The sequence below is a fragment of the Schistocerca cancellata genome, chromosome 2, assembly GCF_023864275.1.
Source record: "Schistocerca cancellata isolate TAMUIC-IGC-003103 chromosome 2, iqSchCanc2.1, whole genome shotgun sequence".
Lineage (NCBI taxonomy): Eukaryota > Metazoa > Arthropoda > Insecta > Orthoptera > Acrididae > Schistocerca > Schistocerca cancellata.
Window position 1 is genome coordinate 133,243,659 of NC_064627.1, and position 26,293 is coordinate 133,269,951.

General features: G+C 41.1%; 1 protein-coding gene across 1 annotated transcript in view; it reads right to left on the minus strand.

The window, feature by feature from the left end:
* Positions 1 to 2,137: 2,137 nt before the first annotated feature.
* Positions 2,138 to 26,293, minus strand: part of LOC126161402 (allergen Cr-PI-like) — a 29,891-nt gene continuing 5,735 nt past the window's right edge. Inside the window, exons 2-9 of the mRNA XM_049917180.1 lie at positions 22,474 to 22,607; positions 22,202 to 22,360; positions 20,556 to 20,733; positions 10,383 to 10,780; positions 10,160 to 10,303; positions 9,953 to 10,066; positions 8,098 to 8,413; positions 2,138 to 2,624 (exon numbers count right to left, since the gene is read on the minus strand). Coding sequence (XP_049773137.1) covers positions 2,221 to 2,624; positions 8,098 to 8,413; positions 9,953 to 10,066; positions 10,160 to 10,303; positions 10,383 to 10,780; positions 20,556 to 20,733; positions 22,202 to 22,360; positions 22,474 to 22,607 — 1,847 coding nt within the window. The 3' untranslated portion in view covers positions 2,138 to 2,220. The remainder of the gene's footprint in view (positions 2,625 to 8,097; positions 8,414 to 9,952; positions 10,067 to 10,159; positions 10,304 to 10,382; positions 10,781 to 20,555; positions 20,734 to 22,201; positions 22,361 to 22,473; positions 22,608 to 26,293) is intronic.

Below are 26,293 nucleotides of genomic sequence, written 5' to 3' on the forward strand. Positions count from 1 at the left end.
ACTGGCCTGCACAGAGTTCTGACATGAATCCTATAGAACACCTTTGCTATGTTTAAGAACACCGACTTCGTGCCAGGCCTCACCGACCGACATCGATACTTCTCTTCAGTGCAGCACTCCGTGAAGAATGGGTTGCCATTCCTCAAGAAACCTTCTGGCAGCCGATTGAACGTATGCCTGCGGGAGTCGTAGCTGTCATCAAGGCTAAGGGTGGGCCAACAACATATTGAATTCAAGCATCACCGATGGAGAGCGCTACGAAATTGTAAATCATTTTCAGCCAGGTGTCCGGTTACTTCTGAACACATAGTGTAAGCGTGAATAGATGAAGTCAAAAACTGACGTTTATCTCTCTCTGTCAGGCCAAAAGTCTTGACCAGAAACAGCTGCAGAGTGAAAGTAAGAGCTGATTTTTACAATATGTCATAGAGAATAAAAATGTATAGGAAATAACATATGCAAATTGGATCTCACAACTAAGTGCAGAAACCCACAAATCTGCTGCTTTCAGTTTTTTTATTTTTTTACTTATTTATTTATTTTTTACAGATGTGTCCATGCTTATGAAAACGGACATGTTCAGCAGTGGGAATAACTGTCTGGAATGACGCAATTGTCGCACACTTGTGTGTCGATCGTATCAACACAAGTTCACTGTGGATGGGGCAACCCAATCAACTGAATGGAGCAACGTATAAAACGTTTCTACTACATGACATCCCACAGGTCTTACAAGATCTGCTGCTGGTAACTTGTCAGCTTGTGTTGTTTCGACATCAATGGGTGCTGTCACATTTTACGCGTGTCGTTGTGAACCATACTGATGTACAATTTGGACAATAGACGAGCTTGTTGTTCCGGGGCAGGCTGATCAAGAAACGTGACACCAATGGATTTCTTCTTCTGAGGACACTTGGAGTGCCTAGTTACCGAGACTCCCGTCGATTATCATATGAATCCTGTCGATTGCATGGATGCACCCGCGATTGTTATTATTTTAACAATTGGGATTCTTGACCGTGTAAATCGCGCGTTGCTGTAGACTTTGTCGCGATCATTGTAGTCAAATTTTTCAACAGAACCTGAAGGCTACAGTTCTGTATTATTTACGTACTGTACAGTGCCCTGACATAACAGATTGAACACGATGAAATGATTGTGTATGACTGCTGTGAACGTGTTGTATTATTTTGTGTTCAGAGTTTTACTTCTTGGTAATTGTATATTACAAGATTTTTCACTGTTGTGCATATATTTTCAGACAAATAAAGTTAAGTGGGACAACAAACCAAGTAAATCATAATTAGATCATTACTATGTAAGTAGCCATAGGAGATCAAAGTACTTTACAACAAAATACTCAGCAAATATTCCGGAACAGCTTCCGAAACTTTGCCTGCGGATTTCGAGTTGACACTGTATATGACACAGAAACAGTTGGTCGCTAGCCCTCCTTACGTGCAGAAGCACGGAAGTGTTTGTCTCCGGATATCCAAAACAAATTTTCCTTACATCGGGATTATGTTCCGTTTAATGATCGGCGTCGCGCTTCCAGTAGTCCTGAACTTTCCAGTGTGAAGCAATTCATTGGACTATGGCATACGGGACTTTTCTTGAATCAAAGCGTAGTTTAACAATTTTGACACCAGGACAACTCCAACAATAAACAGTACATTTTGTGATCAGTAGTTGCTTGTTGTGCGTTAAAGATTTGATAGTCAGTAGCAAGGAATTATTTCTCAAGGAACTCGTAAATCAACATTAGACTAAATTAACAAGACTGAATCAGTTAATTCATTGTTATGAATCGACTGAGAAAGAATTACCGAGAAAAGAAGGAGTAACGTAGTATTCTCGATAGCACTGAGACAGAATCGACGCCATGATGCGTACATGGCGGTCCCGTAGCACTCCAGACCGTGACTGTGGAGCTCGTAAGCAGACAGTGGGTCGATTTGTCCAAGAATGACCCGGGCGTAAATATTCTGCAGTGCTGCAAGACTTCGTCCGGTCGAGACCGTCCGCAATGAAGTGCCTGTAGTTTTGGATATAGAACTGGAATATAACCTATCGCATCGTACTCAGCAGATAGGTTTTGTTCTGCCACGAGAAAAATAAAAATAAATAACAGTTCATGTTCCTTTTGTGCAAAGTCAAGCTTTATTGAAAGTCTCACTCCGTCTCTCATCAAATGCTGCAGGTATTAGGAGAAGGGCTCCTTCATACTCTGTTGATCTCATCACCGTTCCTGTGCACCACCACAGCTTCTCCAAAGTACGAGTTGGGCACGTCGAACTCGAGCTCGTTGATGGGCCTGTCGAAGGGGAAGAAGGAGATCTTGGCGCCGATGTCGTCCGTGTAGGGGTTGATCCTGCTGATGGTCTTGTGCGTGAACGGGGTGATGATGACGTAGCTGCTGAGCGGCAGGCCGCTGCGTGTTCCGCGGGGCAGTATCAGACCCTCGGGGTCGCCGAACTTCTTCACGAAGTCGTCCACATAGACCTCCGAGCCTGACGTGATGGCCTCCGCAGTGCGCTGGTACAGCTTGCTGTAGGTCAGAGGCAGTTGGCCGTAGTAGTTGAACTGCCTCGAGTTCCGCACCAGCTCGTTCTCGCCCTTTTTCACTGAAACAGAGTACAATTAATGGAAACCTAAATTTATTTTCAAGTACTTTGGAGAATGTATCTTCGGCAGTTGTGATTAAACACGAAAGGATGAACAGACATAATGAGCCACAGACAAACATACAGCCATTTAATAACGAAATAAATTACGACCAGGAAAGGAATCTGAATGGGTTACTAGCGTACATTGAATTTATATCACAATTTCTCTTATGTAGGAGGGCTGTTCGGAAAGTAAGGTCCGATCGGTCGTGAAATGGAAACTACTGTGAAAATCAAAAATTTTCTATTCGAAACAGTTAGCCGCTACCTCTCTAAATAATCGCCGCTCCGACTTAGATATTTGTCGTGGCGCTGTACAAACTTTCCAGTGCCCTCGTCACAGAAAACAGCCGCCTGTGCTTCGCGCCAACTCTCTATGCAGGTCTGTCTTTCGTTGTTTGTGCCAAAATGTCGTCTTCGTAGCGAGCAGTTCATGTGAGCAGAGATGAGCAACGGAGGGTGCCAATTAAGGGCTGTATTGCGGGTGATCAAACACTTCCCATCGAAAACGCTGCACAAGCGTCTTCATTTCCCCTGCAGAATGCGGCTGAAAATTGTATTGAAGAAAGAAACGCACGACATTGATGTTATGTAGGTTGCATAGCTTCAGGCGAAATCTCTAACCTGGTCCACATGCTTGGTGGGAAACACTGTTATTCTAGGCATTTCTACGTGATCACTTTGCGCTCTGAACTGAAAATAGCGACTTGAAGCGATCGTCAACGCACACTACAGACACTACCCAACAAACACCTCCGATGTAACTTTTCACAATCGGAGTTTCACAGTGGGCTCCATTTCGCTCGTACTCGGACCTTACTTTCCTAATACGCCTCGTATGTGAAAGAGACCTGTAATTTAAGATTTAAGGCGGAAAATTATTTTGAGATGTTAACACTGTACAGGGTAATACTCATTACCATATAAAAGCACCAGAAGAGATGTAGATGGTGCTGAGACAAGTAATTTAACACAGGCACAGGAGGCCGCAAATGTCGGGAAACACCCCAAAAACAGATGAGCTATATGGAAGGAGGCCCACGCATACGTCACAGCACGTGACACTGTAGGTCTTACGAGTGCCAGCAGCCGCCTCCGGCGGGAAACGAGTAACTGTTTCAGACGACTTTGATAATTCTTGACTGTGCATTTAAATGCATGAAAGTTCTCGAGAGCTCACTAAAAAAATTAAGAATTTTAGACGGTAAATTTTCGATTATCTAATGATTCCCGGTAGGTCCTGCAAGAAACCGAACGTTCCAGAAGTGTGGCGGACAAGCCTACTAGTGTCACATGTTTGTTGCGGGGCGCGTATATCTCGTTGCCCCCGATATGGTACATGAGACGTCACCAGATGACGTATCTCGCCGTATGTGCAGCGGCTGGGCTTGTGCATCCTACCCTCGCCAATGGAGAGACTGCTACACATCGTTACGCTAGGGTACTCTGTTCTCGTTCTTGCATTATCCGATGTGATACGGTAGTGCTCGCGGTAGGTTTAGAACAAGACTGCGGTGAGTCTGTTTACATTTACGGAAAAAGGGCACCATGGCGCAGCGATGTGTACCACTCTCCCCTACCAGCGATAGCAGGATCGGCGGGACCAACCGCTGCACGTGCTGCGAGTTACGTGTGCGACATGTGTCATCCCCTTTTGGGGTAATTCCCGACAATTGCAGCCCTAGGTGTCTTGTATTAAATTACGTATCACGATTTTCAAACGTTAATAAGAAACACTCTGTGTCAATTGTATCTACTTGTATATGGTATCCTCCTCTTCTATACTTCAAGCGTGAGACATTTGCCCATTGCAGTTCCCTGACCTTTTCTTCCCTTAAGTTCGTCTCTCATGATTTTGAGAAGCAGTCTTAAAGTACTCATACCGTTAATTAGTCCATTCCATTTGCTCTATTTTCGTGGATTTTATTTCGTATTTTGTTACTGTTCCATTCATACGTAATGCTATCACTCTTAATTTTGTCTAATGAACTGCACCATTTCATTATTCTGAGAAGTCTCACTTCTGTTGCCTGGACACAAGTAGAGTCACCATCTCCTCAGACACCTCAGATGTCAGCGCACAATTTCATTAACACACGTATGATTAGTTTTAATATGTACATTAACATCACAATTTATCCCCGGATTCAGTGCCCCTTGTTTAATTGCCGGCTGGAGTGGCCGTGCTGTTCTAGGCGCTACAGTCTGGAACCGAGCGACCGCTACGGTCGCAGGTTCGAATCCTGCCTCGGGCATGGATGTGTGTGATGCCCTTAGGTTAGTTAGGTTTAATTAGTTCTAAGTTCTAGGCGACTGATGACCTCAGAAGTTAAGTCGCATAGTGCTCAGAGCCATTTGAACCATTTGAACCTTGTTTAATTTCCTGGTGACAATAGGCGACAGACTTTCACGTGAGAAACCCATTTTTTGCTATTTTATATCCTTCCGTGGTGTCCACGTGGTAAAGGGTGACAGGCAGGTGGTACTGGCCCCCTACCCAGCTAGCATTTATCGCGAATCTGTCGCCAAGCGCGTAGTTCCAAGCCATAGGAAAAAGGCGCAAGAAGGAAAAAATAACGGACAGGCCAAATTACAGACCACTATCACTAATATCTGTTTCCTGCAGGATCCTTGAACACATTCTCAGTTCGAACGTAATAACTTTCCTTGAGATCGAGAATCCTTTGTCTATGAATCAGCGTAGTATTAGAAAGCATCGCTGGTGCGAATCGCATCTTGCCACTTTCTCGTATGATAGACTGAGAAACGTGGATGAAAGGCAACCACAGATACAGTACTGTATTTCTATATTTCCGGAGAGCGTTTGAGAGGGATCTTCATTGACAGACGTTAAAGAAGGTACTAGCATATGGAATAGGTTCACAGATATGTGAGTGATTCTCGAAGACTTCTTAAGTTATAGAACCCAATTGTTATTCTCTGTATATATAAAGGATCTGGCGGACAGTGTGGGCAACAGATTGCGTTTGTTTGCTGTTGCTGCTGTGACGCACGGCTGTACGAGGATACAAGGTGGCTTAGACACAATTTCTAGTTTATGCGATGATTGGCAACTACCTCAAATGTAGAAGAATATAAGTTAATGCGGATGAGTAGGAAAAACTAACCAGTAATGTTCGGATATAGCATTAGTACTGTCCTGCGTGACACAGTCAAGTCGTTTAAATATTTGGGCGTAACGTGGAAAAGCTATATGAAATGTAACGACCATGTGAGCATTGTGGTAGGGATGGTGAATGGTGGACTTGGGAGAATTCTAGGAAAACGTAGTTCATCTGTAATGGAGACCGCTTGTAAGACGCTAATGCAACCGATTCTTCAGTACTGCTGGAGTGTTTGCGATCCGTACCAGGTGGAATTAAAGAAGGATATCGAAGCAATTCAGAGGGAGGCTTCTAGATTTGTTACTGGCAGATTCGAACAACACGCAAGTGTTCCGCACGTGCATCAAGAACTGAAATGGGAAACCCTGGAGGGAGGGTTACATTCTTTTCGAGGCGCACTATTGAGAAAATTTATTGAGTAACAGCTCTGTACATTAACAGCCGATGTCGAAGTAATTCATAATAATTTATTAGTCGGAAACGAATACAGCTGGCTGCTTCTTATTCAACGTAATCGATGTCAATCTTCGCCAGAGTGATTGACAAAGATGGTACAATGAGCAATAGCCTTCTGGATATTAGCTGTTGCTGCAGCGTATCAAAGGGCTTAGTAATTAATAATTTGTAGCTCGAAACATATGCAATTATCGGCTTCTTACTGAATATATACATCCTCTGACGGTTACCATAACGGAAGTCTGCAGTGAAGTCACCTTAATGGAAGTGACGCACTGAATCAGGGTTCGCCGCAGTGGTACAGGTAAAAGAGAACACATTAATGTCATAGTTTCGGAACTTTCATCTCAAGCCTCGAAGGCACATAATGGCACACATTCACAGGGGGACCAATGTGTTCAAGAATAGACACTGCATCTAGCAGATTCTTTTACCAATCATGCTGTGATAATGTAACAAAATTAATCTATTGCGCAACAAAGCGTTATATAACAATTACTTGGTAGAACAGTTTTATACAACAGACTGAATATTCAGTAGCACTGTACGTAATTTGTGCTTGATGTATGGCGCCATAAAGAAACCAACAAATTTATTTCAACTGAGTTACACATAGGTGTCTGCACCATCTTTATAATCAGTAATTACATCAAACTATGCACTGCTATCCCATGGCGATACGACCTGTCAAAGCTTTGAAGGAAAACAAAGTACTCGAGCAAGGATGTTATTAGCCCATTCGCTGAGATATCAACAACACGCAAAACTTTTAAATTTAGTTACTGGTATGAAACAATATGAAGAAAGCGAGACAAACAGTACAGCAGAGATAAATATCCACGAAACAAACGGGAGCACAATATGGACCTTCACAAAAAGTAAATAATCTTTGGTACACCTCACTAAAATGAAGTTTACTCGTGTCTTTTTTGAGACCAAAAGTAGATTGCTTCGGACACGAAAGTGCAAGGGTAGGCTATCATGAGCTACTTAATAAGACAATTACAATAAATGTTAGACTTATTGTCTAACACATATGTAACCAAGCGTTATTTCTGTGAAGCCCTAGAAGTACTTGATGCACTACAGAAGACCTAAGATTCTACTGAATCCATTTTAAGCTACAGAACTCCTGAATGAATTTTTTGGGCGTAATCTCAGGGTAATGTTCATATGACTGCCGTTCAACTGTTTACATACTAGTTTTAGGCATAAATACTTAACAATAAACGCGCTGTTACTTTACGGAATAACGGAAATGGCATTGGGCACTAAGATTGCCTTATGTATAGCTCAACAAACTAAAGCTGTCAACAGATTAAAATGAAATACAACGAGCTAATGATACACGTTTTCTCCTATAGAAGATCCCATTAATAATTGCTTCCCTGCCTGAGCAGCATCTACTGAAAAACACAACTGTCCACTAATTAATTACAACATAGTAGCCATTAAACACAGTATTATTGTCATATGAAGGCCGGTTTCAGTTATCTGACTGTATCAAATTTATTAGAAGATTTGTGTAGATATGCTTTCTGTTGTAAAAATTTTCTTTCGTGATGAATGTGCTTGCAGTTATTTATGTTAAAGTTTCTATTTTCGTAGCAAAATATAATTTTTTTTGCTAAATGTTAGCGACACCAGTATAAGAAGAATTACGAATGGTATAAATCAATCATTACATGTACTAAAATTCGTCGTAATTTGTTATGCCTTGCTCATATACAAGGACGTACAGCGTGTATTACGTGACTATTTACCTTCGTAATTTAGCTAAGTGATTTGGTTTCCATAATTGCAGCTTCTGTCGAACATCAGACAAACACAAAGAAATTTGGTAGACTTACGTTTGAAGACGAATGAATCGGTGTACAGCATGTTGTGCCTCTTCTCGTTGGCGGTCAGCTCCTTGCCGTAGACGTCGTAGCGGGGGCCGAAGAAGAAGCGCACGAACACGTCGATGTCCTTGTCACTGGTGACCTTGATGTGGTAGTTGAACGGCTTGTGTGTCAGCCGCTGCGTGCGGGCGACCACGTTCAGCTTGGCGCCTTCCTCCACGCTTTCGACCGGAATAGCGTTATTCAGCTCGAAATCGTAGTCGTCGAAGTACGTCACCAGCTTGTCGACGGTCAGGCTCTCGACTTTCACTCCAGGCAGCAGCAGCTGGAAAGGGAGGCACCACGTGAACCGAATTACAAGATCTGCTTCTCTGGAGACATTTACTGCACATATTTTCGATGTTCTTCAGACGTGCTGTTCCACGCACCAAATTAACTTAAACTGAAACACTGACTTTTAGCATAAAAAGATGTATAGGCTAAGAGGAACACCATGTGATTAAAAGTCACGTCCAAGAAGATAAATGGGGTGAACCAGAGCTTCACTGGCAACATTACAGAGGTGGTAGTATGGACAAAAAACACGAAAAAACGTCCAGTAAACATCAGCTCTAAGTTCATACCTTAAGAAACATGAACACTTGCTCAGTAGATGAGAAATGTTGCTTATAACTCGTAAGGTAGTCTGTGCACTTCAGAGCCAGTATTTACTAACACATTCTTCTTCTTGTGATCTATACCGGTACTACCACCTTTCAAATTTGTCGAGAAGTTCTGGTTCACCCTAATTCTCTTATGGGACATAATCTTTTTAATCACCCTGTATGAACATTCCTTTTTCTCTTTTTACATTTGCATTATAAATAGTAGAACCGTTATGAATAAAATGAGATGTATACTGGAATATAAGAAATTTATTTTGAAATCATAATGCTATAACTGAAATTGAATCCAAGTTCTAAAAAAATATGTTCCCCATATGTTATGGTCTTACGGACACCCGATGTGAAGGAGAAAAAAGATTTCCTGCCACATTAAAATAATGGCATATAATGAAAACTGTCGTAAGACATCGATATGCCACTCTATTGCCTGGTTTACATTTCTTAGGGAACACACTTCTCGTGTCTCAAAATTTCAGTCAAAACTACTGCCTCAATTTTCCGCTAAGCATCAGCAAAGAAATTCTTTACTACACCTTCCTGTGCGACGTGTTCATAGAGTTGTAACATTACATACAAGTGTAGTACCAGTATAATCGGCTATATATCTTTTTTCACTAAAGATATTCTAGTTTCACCAGAAATTTAGAGATCACCAAATACCATCGTTTTAAATGTTCAGTTGAGTTGGTCATATTTGCAGAAACTATATGAAGTGTGTTGATCCTTTTCCACCTCAGTATTCATTTGCATCGGGAACAATATTCAAAGGCATGAACTAATGTATTACGAAGTCACCAGCTTATTGTAATTCTAGTGCAAAAGAATTTGAATAAAAATCAAATGTTGGAAATGTGTTTGTGTAAACGAGATTAACAGTTTTGTGGCTCACTGCCGACTTACTGTTTTTACGTTTCTCTATCTTTTATCGCCTACAGATATGTAACTAATAAGAAAAATTAGGAGCCTTTTGACGGCATCAGACCCAAGTACATTAAGTGCAAAGTATTCCTTTAGAAATGAGGTATTGTACTTCTTCTTCATGCAAAGCAATACAACTTAAAAATAGGTTTTTTAGGATATGGTTGCTGAAATAGTCTGGCGTTGGGTCAAAACCCAGTGAAATAAATACAAACAGCTTTCTCCTGTCTCATATTGACAATAAACTGAGAAAATAAATTAATGTGATCTTTTGTTATTACCTGGTTCCTTGAGTATGGTCCCAGCCTCTCCTTAAACTGATCAAGGATAGAGGCAACTCGCGCAGCAACCTTGTAGAAGGCGGGGTTGCTGAAGGAAGAGGCTGGGGTGACGCTCTAGAAGAGAAAAAAACATAGTCTAAGAAAACAGGCACTGACTCGGAGAATGGCATTCCACAGCAAACAGACAGGCATTAAACCAGTACTTACGCTTGGACCGGCAGCGAGAGACAGGAGGCTTCTGTAGAACGAGCCGTAGTAGTCCTTGTTGATGGAGTCCGCATTGCCTTCCACAATTCTTCCAAGGATCTCAATGCTGAGAGGGTCATTCAGTGAGTATCTTGTGAAGTTGCTCTGAAGAGAGAAAATGTTTTACACGCCACTGGAACGTACAGTCCAACATATCAAATAAGGGTTCTGTCTTTGGACTTACGTCAAATACAAATCCTGCATCGATGGCTTCACGAAGCCTCTTCTCCAGCGTGCTCAGGTACTGCACGAGGGGACCCTGGGGGACGACTCCGTTGATGGGCTTCGTGTAGTCGATGGGCTCCACGTCTGGGAGGTGGTTCGACAGCCTCTCCAGGTTGTACCTGCCGACGATGGCCTTGATGCCGTAGTAGAACTGGTCTCCACGGCGTGTGTAGTTGGCCTGGTTATACTCCGGCATCTTGGCCCAGAAGGGGTAGCGGTAGTGCATGAAGTCCAGGTAGGCGTTGAGGCCCACGTCCTCAGTATAGTACGAGACCAGCTCATCGGCGTTGCGAGCGAACGGCTGCCCGCTGTAGTTGACGCGGATCACGTACGGGTTCTCCTTGTTGAAGGCCTTGCCTGTTGGAATTAACGCAGTAGAGTTGGTTGGCTACACTTCGCAGGTACATTGTCATAGTACTGTTGGTATTTAATTGTGTGGAACTAATGAAATAGTCTGATAAGCTGTTCGCCTCAGATATTTCGGGAACTGTTCAAGACATCATAACTATCTTTTCATCCAGTTGGAATGTGAGAAGTTCCTCAATAATCGATGTGTGGTATCCGTATGTAGCTACCGCGTTGTTATACAGGGCTATTACAAATGATTGAAGCGATTTCATAAATTCACTGTAGCTCCATTCATTGACATATCGTCACGACACACTACAGATACGTAGAAAAACTCATAAATTTATGTTCGGCTGAAGCCGCGCTTCAGATTTCTGCCGCCAGAGCACTCGAGAGCACAGTGAGACAAAATGGTGACAGGAGCCGAGAAAGCGTATGTCGTGCTTGAAATGCATTCACATCAGTCAGCGATAACAGTGCAACGACACTTCAGAACAAAGTTCAACAAAGATCCACCAACTGCTAACTCCATTCGGCGATGGTATGCGCAGTTTAAAGCTTCTGGATGCCTCTGTAAGGGGAAATCAACGGGTCGGCCTGTAGTGAGCGAAGAAACGGTTGAGCGCATGCTGGCAAGTTTCACGCGTAGCCCGCGGAAGTCGACGAATAAAGCAAGCAGGGAGCTAAACGTACCACAGCCGACGGTTTGGAAAATCTTACGGAAAAGGCTAAAGCAGAATGCCAGTTCGGCATTTCTTAAACAGGAGATTGGAAAACCGATGGATCAGTCGTGGTGGAGATCACGATCAGCAATTCCTGTCATGGCCTCCACGCTCTCCCGACTTAACCCCGTGCGATTTCTTTCTGTGGGGTTATGTGAAAGATTCAGTGTTTAAACCTCTTCTACCAAGAAACGTGCCTGAACTGCGAGCTCGCATCAACGATGCTTTCGAACTCCTTGATGGGGACATGCTGCGCCGAGTGTGGGAGGAACTTGATTATCGGCTTGATGTCTGCCGAATCACTAAAGGGGCACATATCGAACATTTGTGAATGCCTAAAAAAACTTTTTGAGTTTTTGTATGTATGTGCTAAGCATTGTGAAAATATCTCAAACAATAAAGTTATTGTAGAGCTGTGAAATCGCTTCAATCATTTGTAATAACCCTGTAATTAAAGTGATGGGAACTGTTAACTTGTACTGGGTGGTTATAATTAAAGTGCAGCTACTCATAGAGGTCCAGTATGGACTGTAATTATCATATGGCAACGAAACTTGGTAAATATTGTAATATTTTAGTGTGGAACCGATTTTCGCTGAAAAAAAAGTTAATTCCAATTTTGGCCACTAGTCGCAAAAATTGCCCTCTCAATGCAAGACAGACGTATATAAATGTTTCCATTTGTAATGGATTAGGAACAGGACATGGACGGAATAGGTCAAAGAAGGGAGAAAGGCATGGCATTCACTTTATCATCAACTGATGCATACACGTGTGTTCAATGTGAGCACTGCAGAGGTTGACGATAGATGCCGTACAGCGCCAGATTTGCACCTAGTGGCCAAAATTGGAACTAATTTTTTTACAGCGAAAATCGGGTCCCCATTAACGCATTAAGATATTTAGGAAGTTGTGCTGCTACGGTAATTACAGCACACACTGGACCTCTGTGAGGAATCGCACTTGAATTATAACCACAGGGTATAAGCTAATTGTTTCTGTCAGATCCTGGTCACGTATATGCAGTGTAGTAATCGTAATCCTGTCTTATCATGTGGGACGTTCCTTACCAGACACATAAGTTTATCAGTTGTGTCAGTTTAATTACTGTAAGTTCGATGTTGCAAAATTTTGTAGTAAATGTCCTAAACTTGCTCAACACTCACGTTCCTGCCTTTTCAGGCATGCAACTGGGTGCAAACTCAAATTATATTCAGTGAAACTCAGTCAGTCCGTGACATTTCGGGTACTTCAAACTCTTGATCCACTTGACGTCGTCCAAATACAAAATATCACCTAAGTCATCATTTAAGGTAATACTAGCGCTTCATACCACCATTCTCGTTTTTATGACTGTACTGTACAGAATCAATTCACTGTCTCCTCTCCTCCAATGCGAACACTCTCTTCGCTCTCGAGAACCAGATTGTATTTGAAACTTCCTGGCAGATTAAAACTGTGTACCAGACCGAGACTCGAATTCGGGACCTTTGCCTTTCGCAGGCAACTGCTCTACAACTGAGCTACCCAAGCTCGACTCATGATCCGTCCTCACAGCTTCAATTCCACCAGTTCCTCGTCTCTTGCCTTCAAACTTTGGTGGAGCACTTGCCCGCGAAAGAAAAAGGTCCAGAGTTCGAGTCTCGATCCGGCACACAGTTTTAAATCTGCCAGGAAGTTTCATATCAGCGCACACTCCGCTGCTGAGTGAAAATCTCATTCTGGAAACTACCCCAGGCTCCGCAGTGTCCTTTCTTCCAGGAGTGCTAGTTCTGCAAGGTTCGCAGAAGAGCTTCTGTGAAGTTTGGAAGGTAGAAGACGAGGTACCCTTGGAACTGAAGCTGTGAGGACGGATCATAAGTCGTGCTTGTGTAGTTCAATTGGTAGAGCAAAGGCAAAGATCCCTAGTTCGAGTCTCGGTCAGCCGCACAGTTTTAACTGCCAGGAAGTTACATGTCAGAGCGCACTTGGTTGCAGAGTGAACATCGCATTCTGGAGATTGTGTTTCCGCGACCCGGCAATAACAGGGTCTCGAGAGATTATCGGCTAAAAGGAAAGATACCGTCCTATCGAGACTATCTGAAAAGACGTAAGCAGACACCCCTCTATAATGTGGAATTGACCACTAGATGTCACCAGAGGTGATCTCGCTAGTATAAAAGGCGGCCGGGAATATTGTTTACTGAGAAGGAACGTGGTAATGGATCTATCAGGAGTGCGCTTTTATTTTTTTCATTCTTTCTTACTGTCGTCAGTCTTCTGACTGGTTTGATGCGGCCCGTCAAGAGTTCCTCTATTGCGCCAAACATTTCATCTCAGAGTAGCACTTGCAATCTACTTCCTTAATGATTCGCTGATGTATCCCAGTCTCCGTCTTCCTCTGAAGCCTTAACCTCTACAGCCCCCTTTTGTACCACGGAAGATATTCCCTCATGTCTTAACAGATCTCCTATCACCCTGTTCCTTCGTCTTGTCAGTTTTTACCAGTATTCCTTTCATCGCCGATTCTGCGGAGAACCTCCTCAATCCTTACCTTATCAGTTCGCCTAATTTTCAAAATTCTTCTGCAGCAACACATCTCAGTTTTTTCTATTCTCTTCTGTTCCAGTTTCCCACAATCCCTGTCTCACTGTCATAGAAAGCTGTGCTCCAAACGTATGTCCTCAGAAATTTCTTCCGCAATTGATGACCCTAGTTTGATTCTAGTACACTTCTCTTGGCCAGGAATTCCTGTTTTGCCAATGCCAGTCTGCTTTTTATTTATAGAATAGTTCAGAAATTCCCTTTTTGCCAGTGTTAGTGTGCTTTTTATTTACAGAATAGTTCTCCGTCATGTTGTTTTGCTGTCTAGGTAGCAGACTTTCTTATCCTCATCTACTTTGTAATCACCAGTCTGCATAAGGGACATTTCAACTCTTCTAATGCTACCCAAGACGCCTATTGGTGATCTGGCTGCTTAGTTGAAACGCGTATCAACGACCAGAGCTAAACCAAGACGAACTAAACGTGATGTACTTGGGAACAGGTACCGTCGAGTATTTTGGAGGTTAGCTGTAAAAATCCGCATGAAAACAGGGAAAAAAATAACTCGTGAGTTCCAAAGTGCAACCAGGAGAAGGTAGCACAATGACTGTGCGTAGGAAGCTAAGAAGGATCGTGCAGAACGGTCAAGCAGTTCCTTATAGCCAACCATTCCTGTAGTAAACGCAAGGTGACTCTGGAGGTGGTATAAAGAGCAGTGGATGACTGGAAAAAAAGTGATTTCTAGCGATGAATCACGATACTCCTTGTAGCAATGCAATGGAAGTGTCTGGGTTTGGCGAATGACTGTGGAACGTTACCTGCCATCATCTGTGCAGTTAACAGTGAAGTGCGTAGAAGGTGGTGTTACGTTACGGGGCTGTTTTTCATGTCCAGGTTCTGGTCCCCTTATCGCGCCTGAGAAAACGCTAAATGCGGAAGGACATCACGTGTTATAGGGTCAAATACTGCGTGGAGTTACCGCTGGGAGACGTTGAATCTATCAATGACGATACATCCTGTCATAAAACAGTATCTGTGAGGCAATGATTTGTGGACAATAACATTGCTGGAACGGACTGTTGTGTCCAGATTCCCAACCTGAATCCAACGGAACACATTTGTGATGAATTAAACATCTACTTTGCTATAGAACCCAGCGTACATCATCATTACCTTCTCAGGTTGAAGTAGCACATTTCGTTTCCGTGATGAATGTTTATTTGTCACGAAGACGCCCAACGTACATAAATTACATTGTGGTCGTTCTGTATCAGACATTCGGATGCTTTACAGTAAAATCTGTTGTTTTCCTTTTTTATTGCTACATGGCTGAGAGCGTCCCTTGCCTTACATCAGACAATATTGCTGAAGGTAGGTACAAAAAATATATATAAATATGAATGTCACAACCAAAAGTGGGAAGAATTTCTGGTGTATTTTCGTAGAACAGTACTCGTCCGTTATTGATTGAGAAGAGTGGTTGACGTTTTGCTGGCGTCTGTAGCTGCTATGTTTGTGGAATAGGGACACATGTACTTCTACATGGATACTCTACAAATCACACTGAAGTACCTTGCAGAGGGTTCATCGAACTACATTCACAGTAATTCTCTGTTATTCAACTCTCGAACAGCGCGCGGAAAAATCGAACACCTCTATCTTTCCGTGTGAGCTCTGATTTCCCTTATTTTATTATGATAAACGTTTCTCCCTATGTAGGTCGGTCTCAACAAAACATTTTCGCATTCGGAGGAGATAGTTGGTGACTGAAATTTGGTGAGAAGGTTCCCTGCAACAAAAAACACCTTTGTTTTAATGTTCTCTATTCCAAATTCTGTATCATGTCCGCGAAACTCTCTCCCCTATTTCGCTATAATACAAAACGAGCTGTTCTTCTTTGAACTACCTCGATGTACTCCATTAATCCTACCTGGTAAAGATCACAGACCGTGCAGCATTTATAAAAAAGGACGGACAAGCTTAGTGTAGGCAGTCTCTTTACTAGAGATTGTTGAATACACTGAGTACTGGAAGGACATGATTCAGATACAGGAAGATGTTGTCATATTTCAAGCCAATGTCTTCCGAATTAATGACCAGTGCGATATTAAGAAGAACCGAAAACAAAATGTTGAAGTTTTTCAGGTAGAATGTTAGATTAAATACCGAAATATTTATGAGACGCGATCAAACTGTCCTTTTTAGATGATTGACTGATTTATCATATCTGTGTTGTACTCTTTCGGCTATCCAAATGGTAAGGAAATGTTGCCCGTTGTACTGCGGTAAGAAACTCTTGACTAGATATCTGGCGTCTAATAGGCAATTGTTTAGTTTAGATGATGAAAATAAATAATTCATTACGAATAGTGATAAATGGATAATTAGTACATCTGTGCAGGAGCAAATGCATTATCATCCTGAATATTACTCTCTAGAGAGCCACGGAGCGGGATTTTGGTAGCAGACCTAGCTTAGGAAATACCAATAATTTACGTATATACGAGACTGTAACTGAGAGGTAGTTCTACAGTTACTGTGCCTTCGTGTTTCTGGCAGTTCTGGACTTCACAGCTGCTGTTGTCATACAAATTAATGCAGTTGTCCGGGTATGGAACGAATAAATACATGAATATGACTGTCATATGCAGGAAATCGCTTATTGCCATGTGGATGCTTCATGGTATTGGCTTTGTTCGACTCAAGTAACGAACAAAGAGAAAGAAAACATTTCGAAGTTATGTCTCGACAGTTATAGAAGCTTTCTCTCTGTAAATAAGCGCATGGTGTATCAGTAATCTTACCACCTACTTTTTGGATTTCGTGTCTTTGCAAAAACAATAATCTCACACTTGAGGCAACATATATTTCACTGTGAAATGTGACGGTTTCAGTAGCCTTAACTTGTTTTTCTAACTCTTTTAACAGAAAATCTCTGAGGTATTAATAGGCATACAATGACGAATCTTCTTTCCTATTAACAGAAATAAGGCAGTGAGCAAAAACTTTTGTACAATCGATACCAAAGCCAAAAATGTTTCGTTACTATTTATGTAACGGAATTCGAGGCGGAACGCGTTACCTAACGTTTAACCATGTTTGTAAAATAAAGAAGCACAAGAAAATATTTCTTAAGGTTACTCGACAATCAGTTAAAATTGTATGTTACGTATTTTTTATATTTTTTTCAAAGAAACGTTTGCATTTTTCCCGTTCTGCCCCACCTATGGAGCAGAACGAGATAAGGCACTTTTTTTGAAATTGCATAAAAGTTGAAATTCTTTGTGAAGTCGTTTGAGAAGTCAGACACAAAGGGATTTAATGAACTTTAACGTAATCGTTAACAATATGATTATATGTAAATGTCATTTTGAAAGATGTACAGTTATTTTTAATATTTATTACCAAGTTACCGTTTATGTTACTTTACTAAATCCTATGGCTTGTGCACCAATTCTTGGCTTTCGAATAGGCAACATAGGATGTCTAGTAGTAAAACCTATAACCCAGTCCTGTCCAGCGACACAAGTTCCTTTGTCAAATCCGTGTGTTAAGCCATTTCTTGCGCTAGCTCATAGGATGATGATCTGACAATGAGATGTATCATCATTGGACTAAAAGCTCTCATCTCAATTGATTACAGATATGCTACCATTTCACCTTTTTGTTCTGTATTGAACACATTTTTGAATTTACCATCTGATTTGCCAACTCGATAGCTGGGATTATTCTTAGCTTTACGAATGTACCTTTCGAAGAATGATTTGGGTGTGTTAAACTTCTTTGATGCTTTTGAAACCTTTATTTCAGAAGACAAAACGACGGCTGAAACTGCCATTTCCCTCGATTTAATGCCATTAGGATGTCTAGTAGTAACATGTTGAAAAACAAGAGGGACAGAACAAGACACTATCCCATTCGGCCATTTCCCGTTCACCCCCAGGGGCAAGTTTCAGGTTAACAACTTTTAAGGATTATCAGATCAGACAGATTTAAACGTATTGTGTAACTAACGTGCAACAAATGACGTGCACTTTAACACTACATATCAGTTAAGGCCGTACGACTAAGAATGAACGGCTTATCTTGTGTCGAAATTTAGAAAAAGTTATAAAAACACAACTGGAAACGTGAAGTACAACCATTTACTTACCAAGTCGCTCTTTAAACCAAGTCAAAATAGCTGTTGCGCCTTCCCTTCGATTTAGAGACTTAGCTACATATGTCTATGGTTGATGGCAGCTTCCTCACTTCTAGAAAACAGCGTAAACTTATTATACTTCTCTATCCCATTCTGCTCCGAGTTCCCGAACGCGAATCTTGTGCAAGTACCGAACCGAACTAATATACACGTACCTACTGCATTCGAAGAAATCTTCTATCTATTTCCACGTATGGCCAGAAGCTACATTCTTAACCGAAGTTGCTAACGGCCATCACAAACTTCGGGATGGAGGCATTGCTCACAAACACCACTGTCTGAGTGTGGAACAGACTTCAACTTAGAACATTTGTGCTGCAGCGTAAGGACTTATATAAAATCTGTGAAATGTTGCATTTACGCACGTGCAATAGTGAGCTAGTTACTAGTAACAAGCACAGAATAAGGTGGCGCACTAGTTAACAAATTTTAGTTGAAGTGGAATACTTACTACCGCCTTTTTCAAATATCATCTTGTGTTCCATCTCCAATGGTCTCTTTGACGTGTAATACAACGTAAACGTTCATTTCATTGAAAAAAAATTTGCGATACCCTAAAAAAACGTTTGCAGAAAGACTTGCCTAAAGATTTTTCATGTCGAAGTTGAATGTCAAAGAAACAAGAAACGGTAGCTAGTGCTGCCTTGATTATAAATGGAAGAATCTTCGGACAATAGTGACGTCAACGTCATTGTATAATATGCGATTAGTGCTTTTTTATTTATTTTTAGTAAATTTGAGTATTAATTGCAAGAATGTTTATTAAGACGTTGGCTGATGCACAACCGAGCCAAAGCATCAGTGTAAATAATGTGATACTTGTGGCTGTTGCCTGCTTAATAAATTCACAGCGCAACACAAAACCCACTTCGACCCAGAATTGTCTAATGGTGCCAGTATGGTGAAACTTCGACTGCAGTGAGATGAAGATACGGTCAGCTTTGAAAGGTAGAAACAGGTATTACTCAACATATCTTGTCGAGTCGCGTTTTCCGGCGGTTGACCATAAATGCCAAAACAGACCTTGACGGTAGTTACAAAAGAGGGACCTGTACCATGGGTAGTGTTCAAATAGTCTGAATCATAAAACTGACTTACAAATATCTCTTACAGAGCCCACAGTCACTTCACTGACAACTACACAATACTGAAGAAGGTAATCGTGTCCGCATATAGTAAGAGAGCTGAGATGTATGTCAGAGCTGTAGGACTTTCAGTATGCTACACATCAAGAATTAAACTGTTTCTGGGTAGAACAAACAAGAGGGGCCATAATCTTTGGTAACAATAATGTTGATAAGATTTCTGAAACAGTCCTCCTTGTCCACGTTGGTATGAAATGTTAAATATAATAGTAAAATAACGATAGAGCTAAAAAGCAATTCGTGGTAATCCATTTGGTGAACAAATCGGTCTATAACTATTTGTGTCAGTAGATTAATACGGAACTTAACTGATAATACGCTTTTGTTGCAGTTAAATTATTTTCTTCATATTTGTCGTTCGACAAACTAACAGAAGTAAATCTTAGATTAAAAGAGACTGGTGCAGGTTCCGCTACTATATACTCAACTGCTGGAAACCTATAGTAGTAAATACTGCCTTGTTACGTCAGGTCTTTCAAATATGGCTGCAATTATGCACCTGCATAGAAGTATTTGAAATACCTTAAGTAATTGTACAGCAACTAACTGGTGCCTTGTACATATATTTATCAGTAAACAGCCTATTAACCTATGCACAGTGTTTGTTGTACAGGTAATGGAGATTATTATTGTGTAGTATGAGCCTGGAGTTCTAGACAGTGTTGCTAAACAGGGGGGAAGTACATCTGCAATTACTGCAAGTGGGTGCATTCAGTGCATAGTTGCTCATTGTGTGTACCGTCTGCGATTAGTGTAGCTTCAGGGCAGTTGCCTACGTGTTAAGTTCCTTACAGACACAACAATGAAGAGGAAAATAGTTGTGGACCTCTTAGAAGGCTTCCTACTGACAACAAAGGGTATTTACATCAAATATAATTACAACGAAGAGGAAATAGCAGACTGTTTCGTCACAGCAGCACGTGGTTAACTTTTCGTGTATTTGTATCAGCTAGAACCATGAAATATAAACTGTCTGGGAGAGTGGCTATGTCGTAGAATTAATAATTATTTTTCTTTACTCACAATTACGACATTGGGTATTAAAAATAATAAATGCTAATGATGATGGGAATGCCGGAATTTGTAAGCGGCATATCTCTGAATAGAAACGTGACTAATATGACCAGAAACGCTCTTACCGTACGAGGTGTTGGCATACAAAGTAATTAACGGCTCCAAGTTGTTGATGGTACCTTGCAGGGCGGCTTCCCACGCCTCTTTGATGACGTCAGGGCTGACGTACAGGTGCGGGTACAGCTCGTAGAAGGGGGGCAGCACCACGTCGAACAGGTCCTCGCGGTGCAGCTTGGCCACGTTCAGAGCGTACACGAACAGGCCCTCGTTCAGGTGGTCCCTGGCCCACACGGACGTCTGGAACCGACAAGCCGTTATCCTAGACTTGAATGACGTACGTACGTACATCTGTATTCAGAAGCCGTCAAAACACTGCTCCATAAATTGTGCAGAATGTTTCGTAGCGATATTGCTTTACCAATAGCGACGTCTATCCTCCGGTAGTTTGTGGAAGTTGGATGTCAGTATGATGATAAAGTAATAATAACAGAAGAAAGTGAAGATTCTTCGAAATTCCAACGATAAACGGATAAAATAATGGATGAAAGGTTTTTCAAAATATCTCGCTGTTAAGGCAATGTCCAAAATATTCTTTAGCTCCTCGGTCAGAAATGTAAAAATCCATACTTCAGTATTTTTGAAAATTCCCTCACTAGGGGCGTAAAATGGTGGATGACGGTTTATTTCGAAAATAAATCATTATTAAAGTATTACTAACGGTATTTTGAAACTACACGTATTAAACTTTTATTTGATTTCTCAGTTCGTAATAAAGAAGTACATGTTCCAATGTTTCTGGACATTCAACCACCAAGTATAGAAAAGGGGATGAATTTTATTATGAGAAAATTTCATTATGAAAGCATTTGTAAAATGAAACCCAAGAAAATTAGAATTTGGCTTCCTCATTAAAAATAAAGTATACGAGTCTCAGTGTTTTTCGAATTTCAATCCCTAAATCTACTTATCATGTTCCCCTTTGTGCATTCTTTTAAATACCCCGAAAGAACATAAAATGAACCAATGCACTGTAAGATATTGCAACGTGCTGCCAGATGCTTTGTCGACTTGTATAGTAAAAATCGCAAACGACAGAACCCGTACGTTATAAAAACAGTAATGTACGATGATGCACAGGGTTGTGACGTTTGCGATTTGTATAGATTGTCTACGTGTCCATTTAGTGTTGTCTCTCGATTCATTAGAATCATGAAATACTTACACTGTGAAAGTCTCTCACTCGCTTTCTATTACGAAACTACTGAGTTATTTCCTGGTATTTATGGTTCTTATATTTGCGTGTATCAAGACTCACTGATTCATTCATTTCACTGAACTAGTGTCTGATTCACACATGTCAGAATTTGTTTATATAAGTTCAGATGGAGAGCATTTCTAATGTTTAACAGCTCTTTTTACCAAATCATGATGATGGGAAATGCATCTTAAAGTCTAACATAATGCATAATTCTCGTATAATAATATTATAATCGTTACCACGAATCTATGGTGTATAATACCATGAATTTCATTTTTTCGGTTCCACTTTTAGTAAGCAGTTGATTAGATACAAAAAAGATTCTGAAGCTGCTGTCTTACCAGTCCTTTACGTATTTTTCTACCTGTCCTTTACCTATTTTTCAGCGGAAGTGTTTCTGTTACACTAATCAGCCTTTTTACTGGTCCAGTGAACTTAAATTGTCGTAACTGGTTTTGGATGTCTTCCTTTTAACACCATTATGTGATGACACTGTAGCTTACTCACCTTGTAGAAGGTCTCGAAGTCATTCGCCTGGTACAAAAGGTCGACAAGAGCCTTGGCCTGGATCTGGTCCAGCTTGTTGTAGATGGAAAACTGTTCTCCACGCTGCTTGAAGTAGCCATGAGTGTAGTAATTCACGAACTTCTTGACGAGCTCTGGATCCTGCAAACGAGGGAGAAACAATGGCTGGTAATTTGTCTTAATGACGATTAAAACAATTCCAACAGAGAGTTCTAAACCCACAGCCACAAGCCTTTGATTAAAGTGTGATTTACCTTGAAGTTGTTGACATTCTCCTCAAGATTAAACGTTTCCGAAATAACCTTCTGCTCGGGATCTACAGTGGGTTGTCCGACATGCCAAAAAACTTCCAGCAGTTTCTTCTGCCTCAGAAGGAAATCCTTGTCCGCTGCAAGAGAAAGACGTTCCAAGCACATTTATTACTGAAATCCAATTCTACTTGGCATAGATCGAAATAGTTAAATCACATAACGATCTTTCTATTGTCAGCACAGTTTAAAATACATCCAACCAATTGCAGTAGTATTAAGTTTGTATTCTTGATTTACCGTAATGTTTCTTATTAGCACATCGGTAAGAAAAATATTTTCCTGACCAAACTGAAAGGGTATTCTGCAAAATTAAAACGTGCTACTCAATATTCACATCTGCCCTCAGCCATACGGCCACTTCCCGATGATGCATCTCCACTTCCTAAACGACCATGTGATTGGCCCATTGATGTACAACGTATAGAGGTGCTATACAATAGCAGTGGGAACGAAACAGCAATAACAACCAGTACAGCACGTTAGTCCGAATCCGGAGTATTTGCCACCACAATCTGCATCACCTCATCGCATTATGCGGGGCGAATTCTAAGACCTCTGTCATAAGGACTTGAATTTGTCACAGGCACAATCTAAGTTTTTGGCTACGCGACTGCAAAGGTGGAGCTGGCCCGTGCAGGATGATGAAGCTACTTTATGTAGGAGCGCCACAGTGAGACAGGAAGCTTTCTGTCTTCCTAGTCTATATGCTGTAGTGACATCAGTGGTTTGTTTGGATTACTGCTTCGTGTTCACAACACTGTGGAATGAAAACTCGTTACTGATTCCTCGGAATTAGGTTTATAGGCAGTCCTCCTTCAGAATGGTAACTAATGTCGGTCAGTTCCAGTCAGGTACTTGGTTATTAAGGAAGAGTCGTATGAAGCTATGGGCAATTTGCTCACTCACACTATCATACGCATAACTGGAAATTCTGTGCAGATCTGAAAGTAATTGGACTACTAACTGGTACGCAACCAGGATACACGATAACTACTGCTTTCTGTGCGAGTGTGACGTTCACACCAAGCAATAACATTATGTACGTAAATACTGACATAAGCGAAACGGCTTCCCTCCAGGAAAAATGAGGAGGCGTTATTAAACCCTGAAGATGTGTATCTCCCACACATGCATATTAAAATGTGGTTAATGAAGATGTCTGTAAAAGCGCTGGACAGAAAAGGGGAAGGTTTTGCACAGCTGATCACAATATCAGCGGTGCAAAGATTAAAGCGAGAGTATTTATTGGTCCCCAAATACGGCACCTTATGCTAGATACAGGCACCCAAATACGACACCTTATTCGAGATACAGATTTCACCAACTCGTTAAGTGACAATGTAAAAGATGCATGGAGTGTCTTCAAGTCAGTGTGTACCCACTTTCTTGGAAATTGCAAATCTGATGACTATAAAGAGATCCTAAATAACGCTACGTTTCCAACGTATTAAGTGTCATATATCACCAAACTTACTTTTCTTTGATTGCCAACTTGAGTTTTCCTTCAGAACGTGGCGGATACCAGTGATGAGCACGGGGAACGTTTTCACCGGGAAATGAAGTAGTAACGGAAAAGCGGTTTGTGTGGCGGAGGAACTGCAGCGTGCTGGCAGAATATTGTTCGTCTTTAGTGAGAGACACTGCAGAACACGAATGCAAAAGATAACGACCAAAAATGTCCTACTAAACTTATCCTGGAATGAAATATTAGTCTTTCCAGTGTTTCAAGATTATGGATTTTTCATAAATAATAAAATATCTACTTCTGGAAAGTACATGCGGTACTAATTTATTATTTTCAAATACTGATTCACCACAACCATTACAAGTGAAAAATCCATAATTTTATCGAGAAGGCAGACAAAAATCAAAAATTTGTTGGGCAGTGTTGTAGGAGAATCGCACGAAGGGATGCATTTGCCTACTATTCATGCCAAATTAGTGTGAATACTCAACCTATTGTAGTGCTATCTTCTTACCAGCCAAAAATGATAGATTTCTGTGTGCGTTCGCACGGAGCGTACTGTTCTGTACTCTACTGGGCTGATGCAATATTACTGCCGTTTAACACAAGCCACGTTCTTAATTGCACAAAACTTTGGATTTCAGTTGCCGAAATTGTCTTTTGGTCAGAAGTACATTCAGCAAAGATCATACTTCTATGACCATACTGAGCGTGAAAACTTTAAAAAGTTTTGCAACATCTAAACAACATAAAAATTCGATTAAAGAAGCGAATCAGCGGGCGCTAAGCTAGTTAGTGACAAGGGTGAAAGTTGTTTATAAATAACAGAAACATGTTTTGTATAAAGTCGACTAAATTTTGAAGCAATTTTCGATAAATTTTTGTTTTGCGTATATGTAACTTTAAATTTTTTGAGGAAATTGCCTTTTCTAGTATTATTTGATAAATATGAGGTGTGTTTTATTTTTACTTCGAAATTCATCTCTTTCACGTCATACATCACCAAGTTTCAGATAAAACTTGAATTAATCATTGACCATTTCTATTTTGCTACAAATATTGTTTATTATTCTGTAAAGGGCAGGAGCATAACTATGTAGAACAAAAATATTCCATAGCTTAGACGGCCCTTTATGTATGCTCACTCAGGTTCTAGATGGTTCGCCGCGTCCAGTTACCAGGGGAATCCACATCTACATCTACATCTACATGATTACTCTGCAATTCACATTTAAGTGCTTGGCAGAGGGTTCATCGAACCACAATCATTCTATCTCTCTACCATTCCACTCCCGAACGGCGCGCGGGAAAAACGAACACCTACATCTATCTGTTCGAGCTCTGATTTCTCTTATTTTATTTTCATGATCATTCCTACCTATGTTGGGCTCAACAAAATATTTTCGCATTCAGAAGAGAAAGTTGGTGACTGAAATTTCGTCAATAGATCTCGCCGCGACGAAAAACGTCTTTGCTTTAATGACTTCCATCCCAACTCGCGTATCACATCTGCCACACTCTCTCCCCTATTACGTGATAATACAAAACGAGCTGCCCTTTGTTGCACCCTTTCGATGTCCTCCGTCAATCCCACCTGGTAAGAATCCCACACCGTGCAGCAATATTCTAACAGAGGACGAACGAGTGTAGTGTAAGCTGTCTCTCTAGTGGACTTGTTGCATCTTCTAAGTGTCCTGCCAATGAAATGCAGCCTTTGGCTCGCCTTCTCGACAATATTATCTATGTGGTCTTTCCAACTGAAGTTGTTCGTAATTTTAACACCCAGGTACTTATTTGAATTGACAGCCTTGAGAATTGTACTATTTCTCGAGTAATCGAATTCCAACGGATTTCTTTTGGAACTCATGTGGATCACCTCACACTTTTCGTTATTTAGCGTCAACTGCCACCTGCCACACCATACAGCAATCTTTTCTAAATCGCTTTGCAACTGATACTGGTCTTCTAGTACGTTATATTTATTTATGCTCAGGATCAGACGCCAGTCCGTACACAATCTGGGAACAATGACACGCACCTTCCAACATTACAGAGTAGATAATATTATGTATTGTGAAGACCCTTTCACACTCTATTGGGCTACTCCTGAAATTAACTTTCCTTCTCTATATATGATTATTCGCGATCAAGTGTACGGCGGAAGGTTGATGGACCAACTTGAAGACTATTTGCCCATGGTTCCACTCTCAAGTAGCATGTAGCAAGAATGAACACAAGTCTTTCTGTGCGAGCTCTGATTTCTCTTCTTTTTTCACGACGTTCGTTCCTCTCTATGTG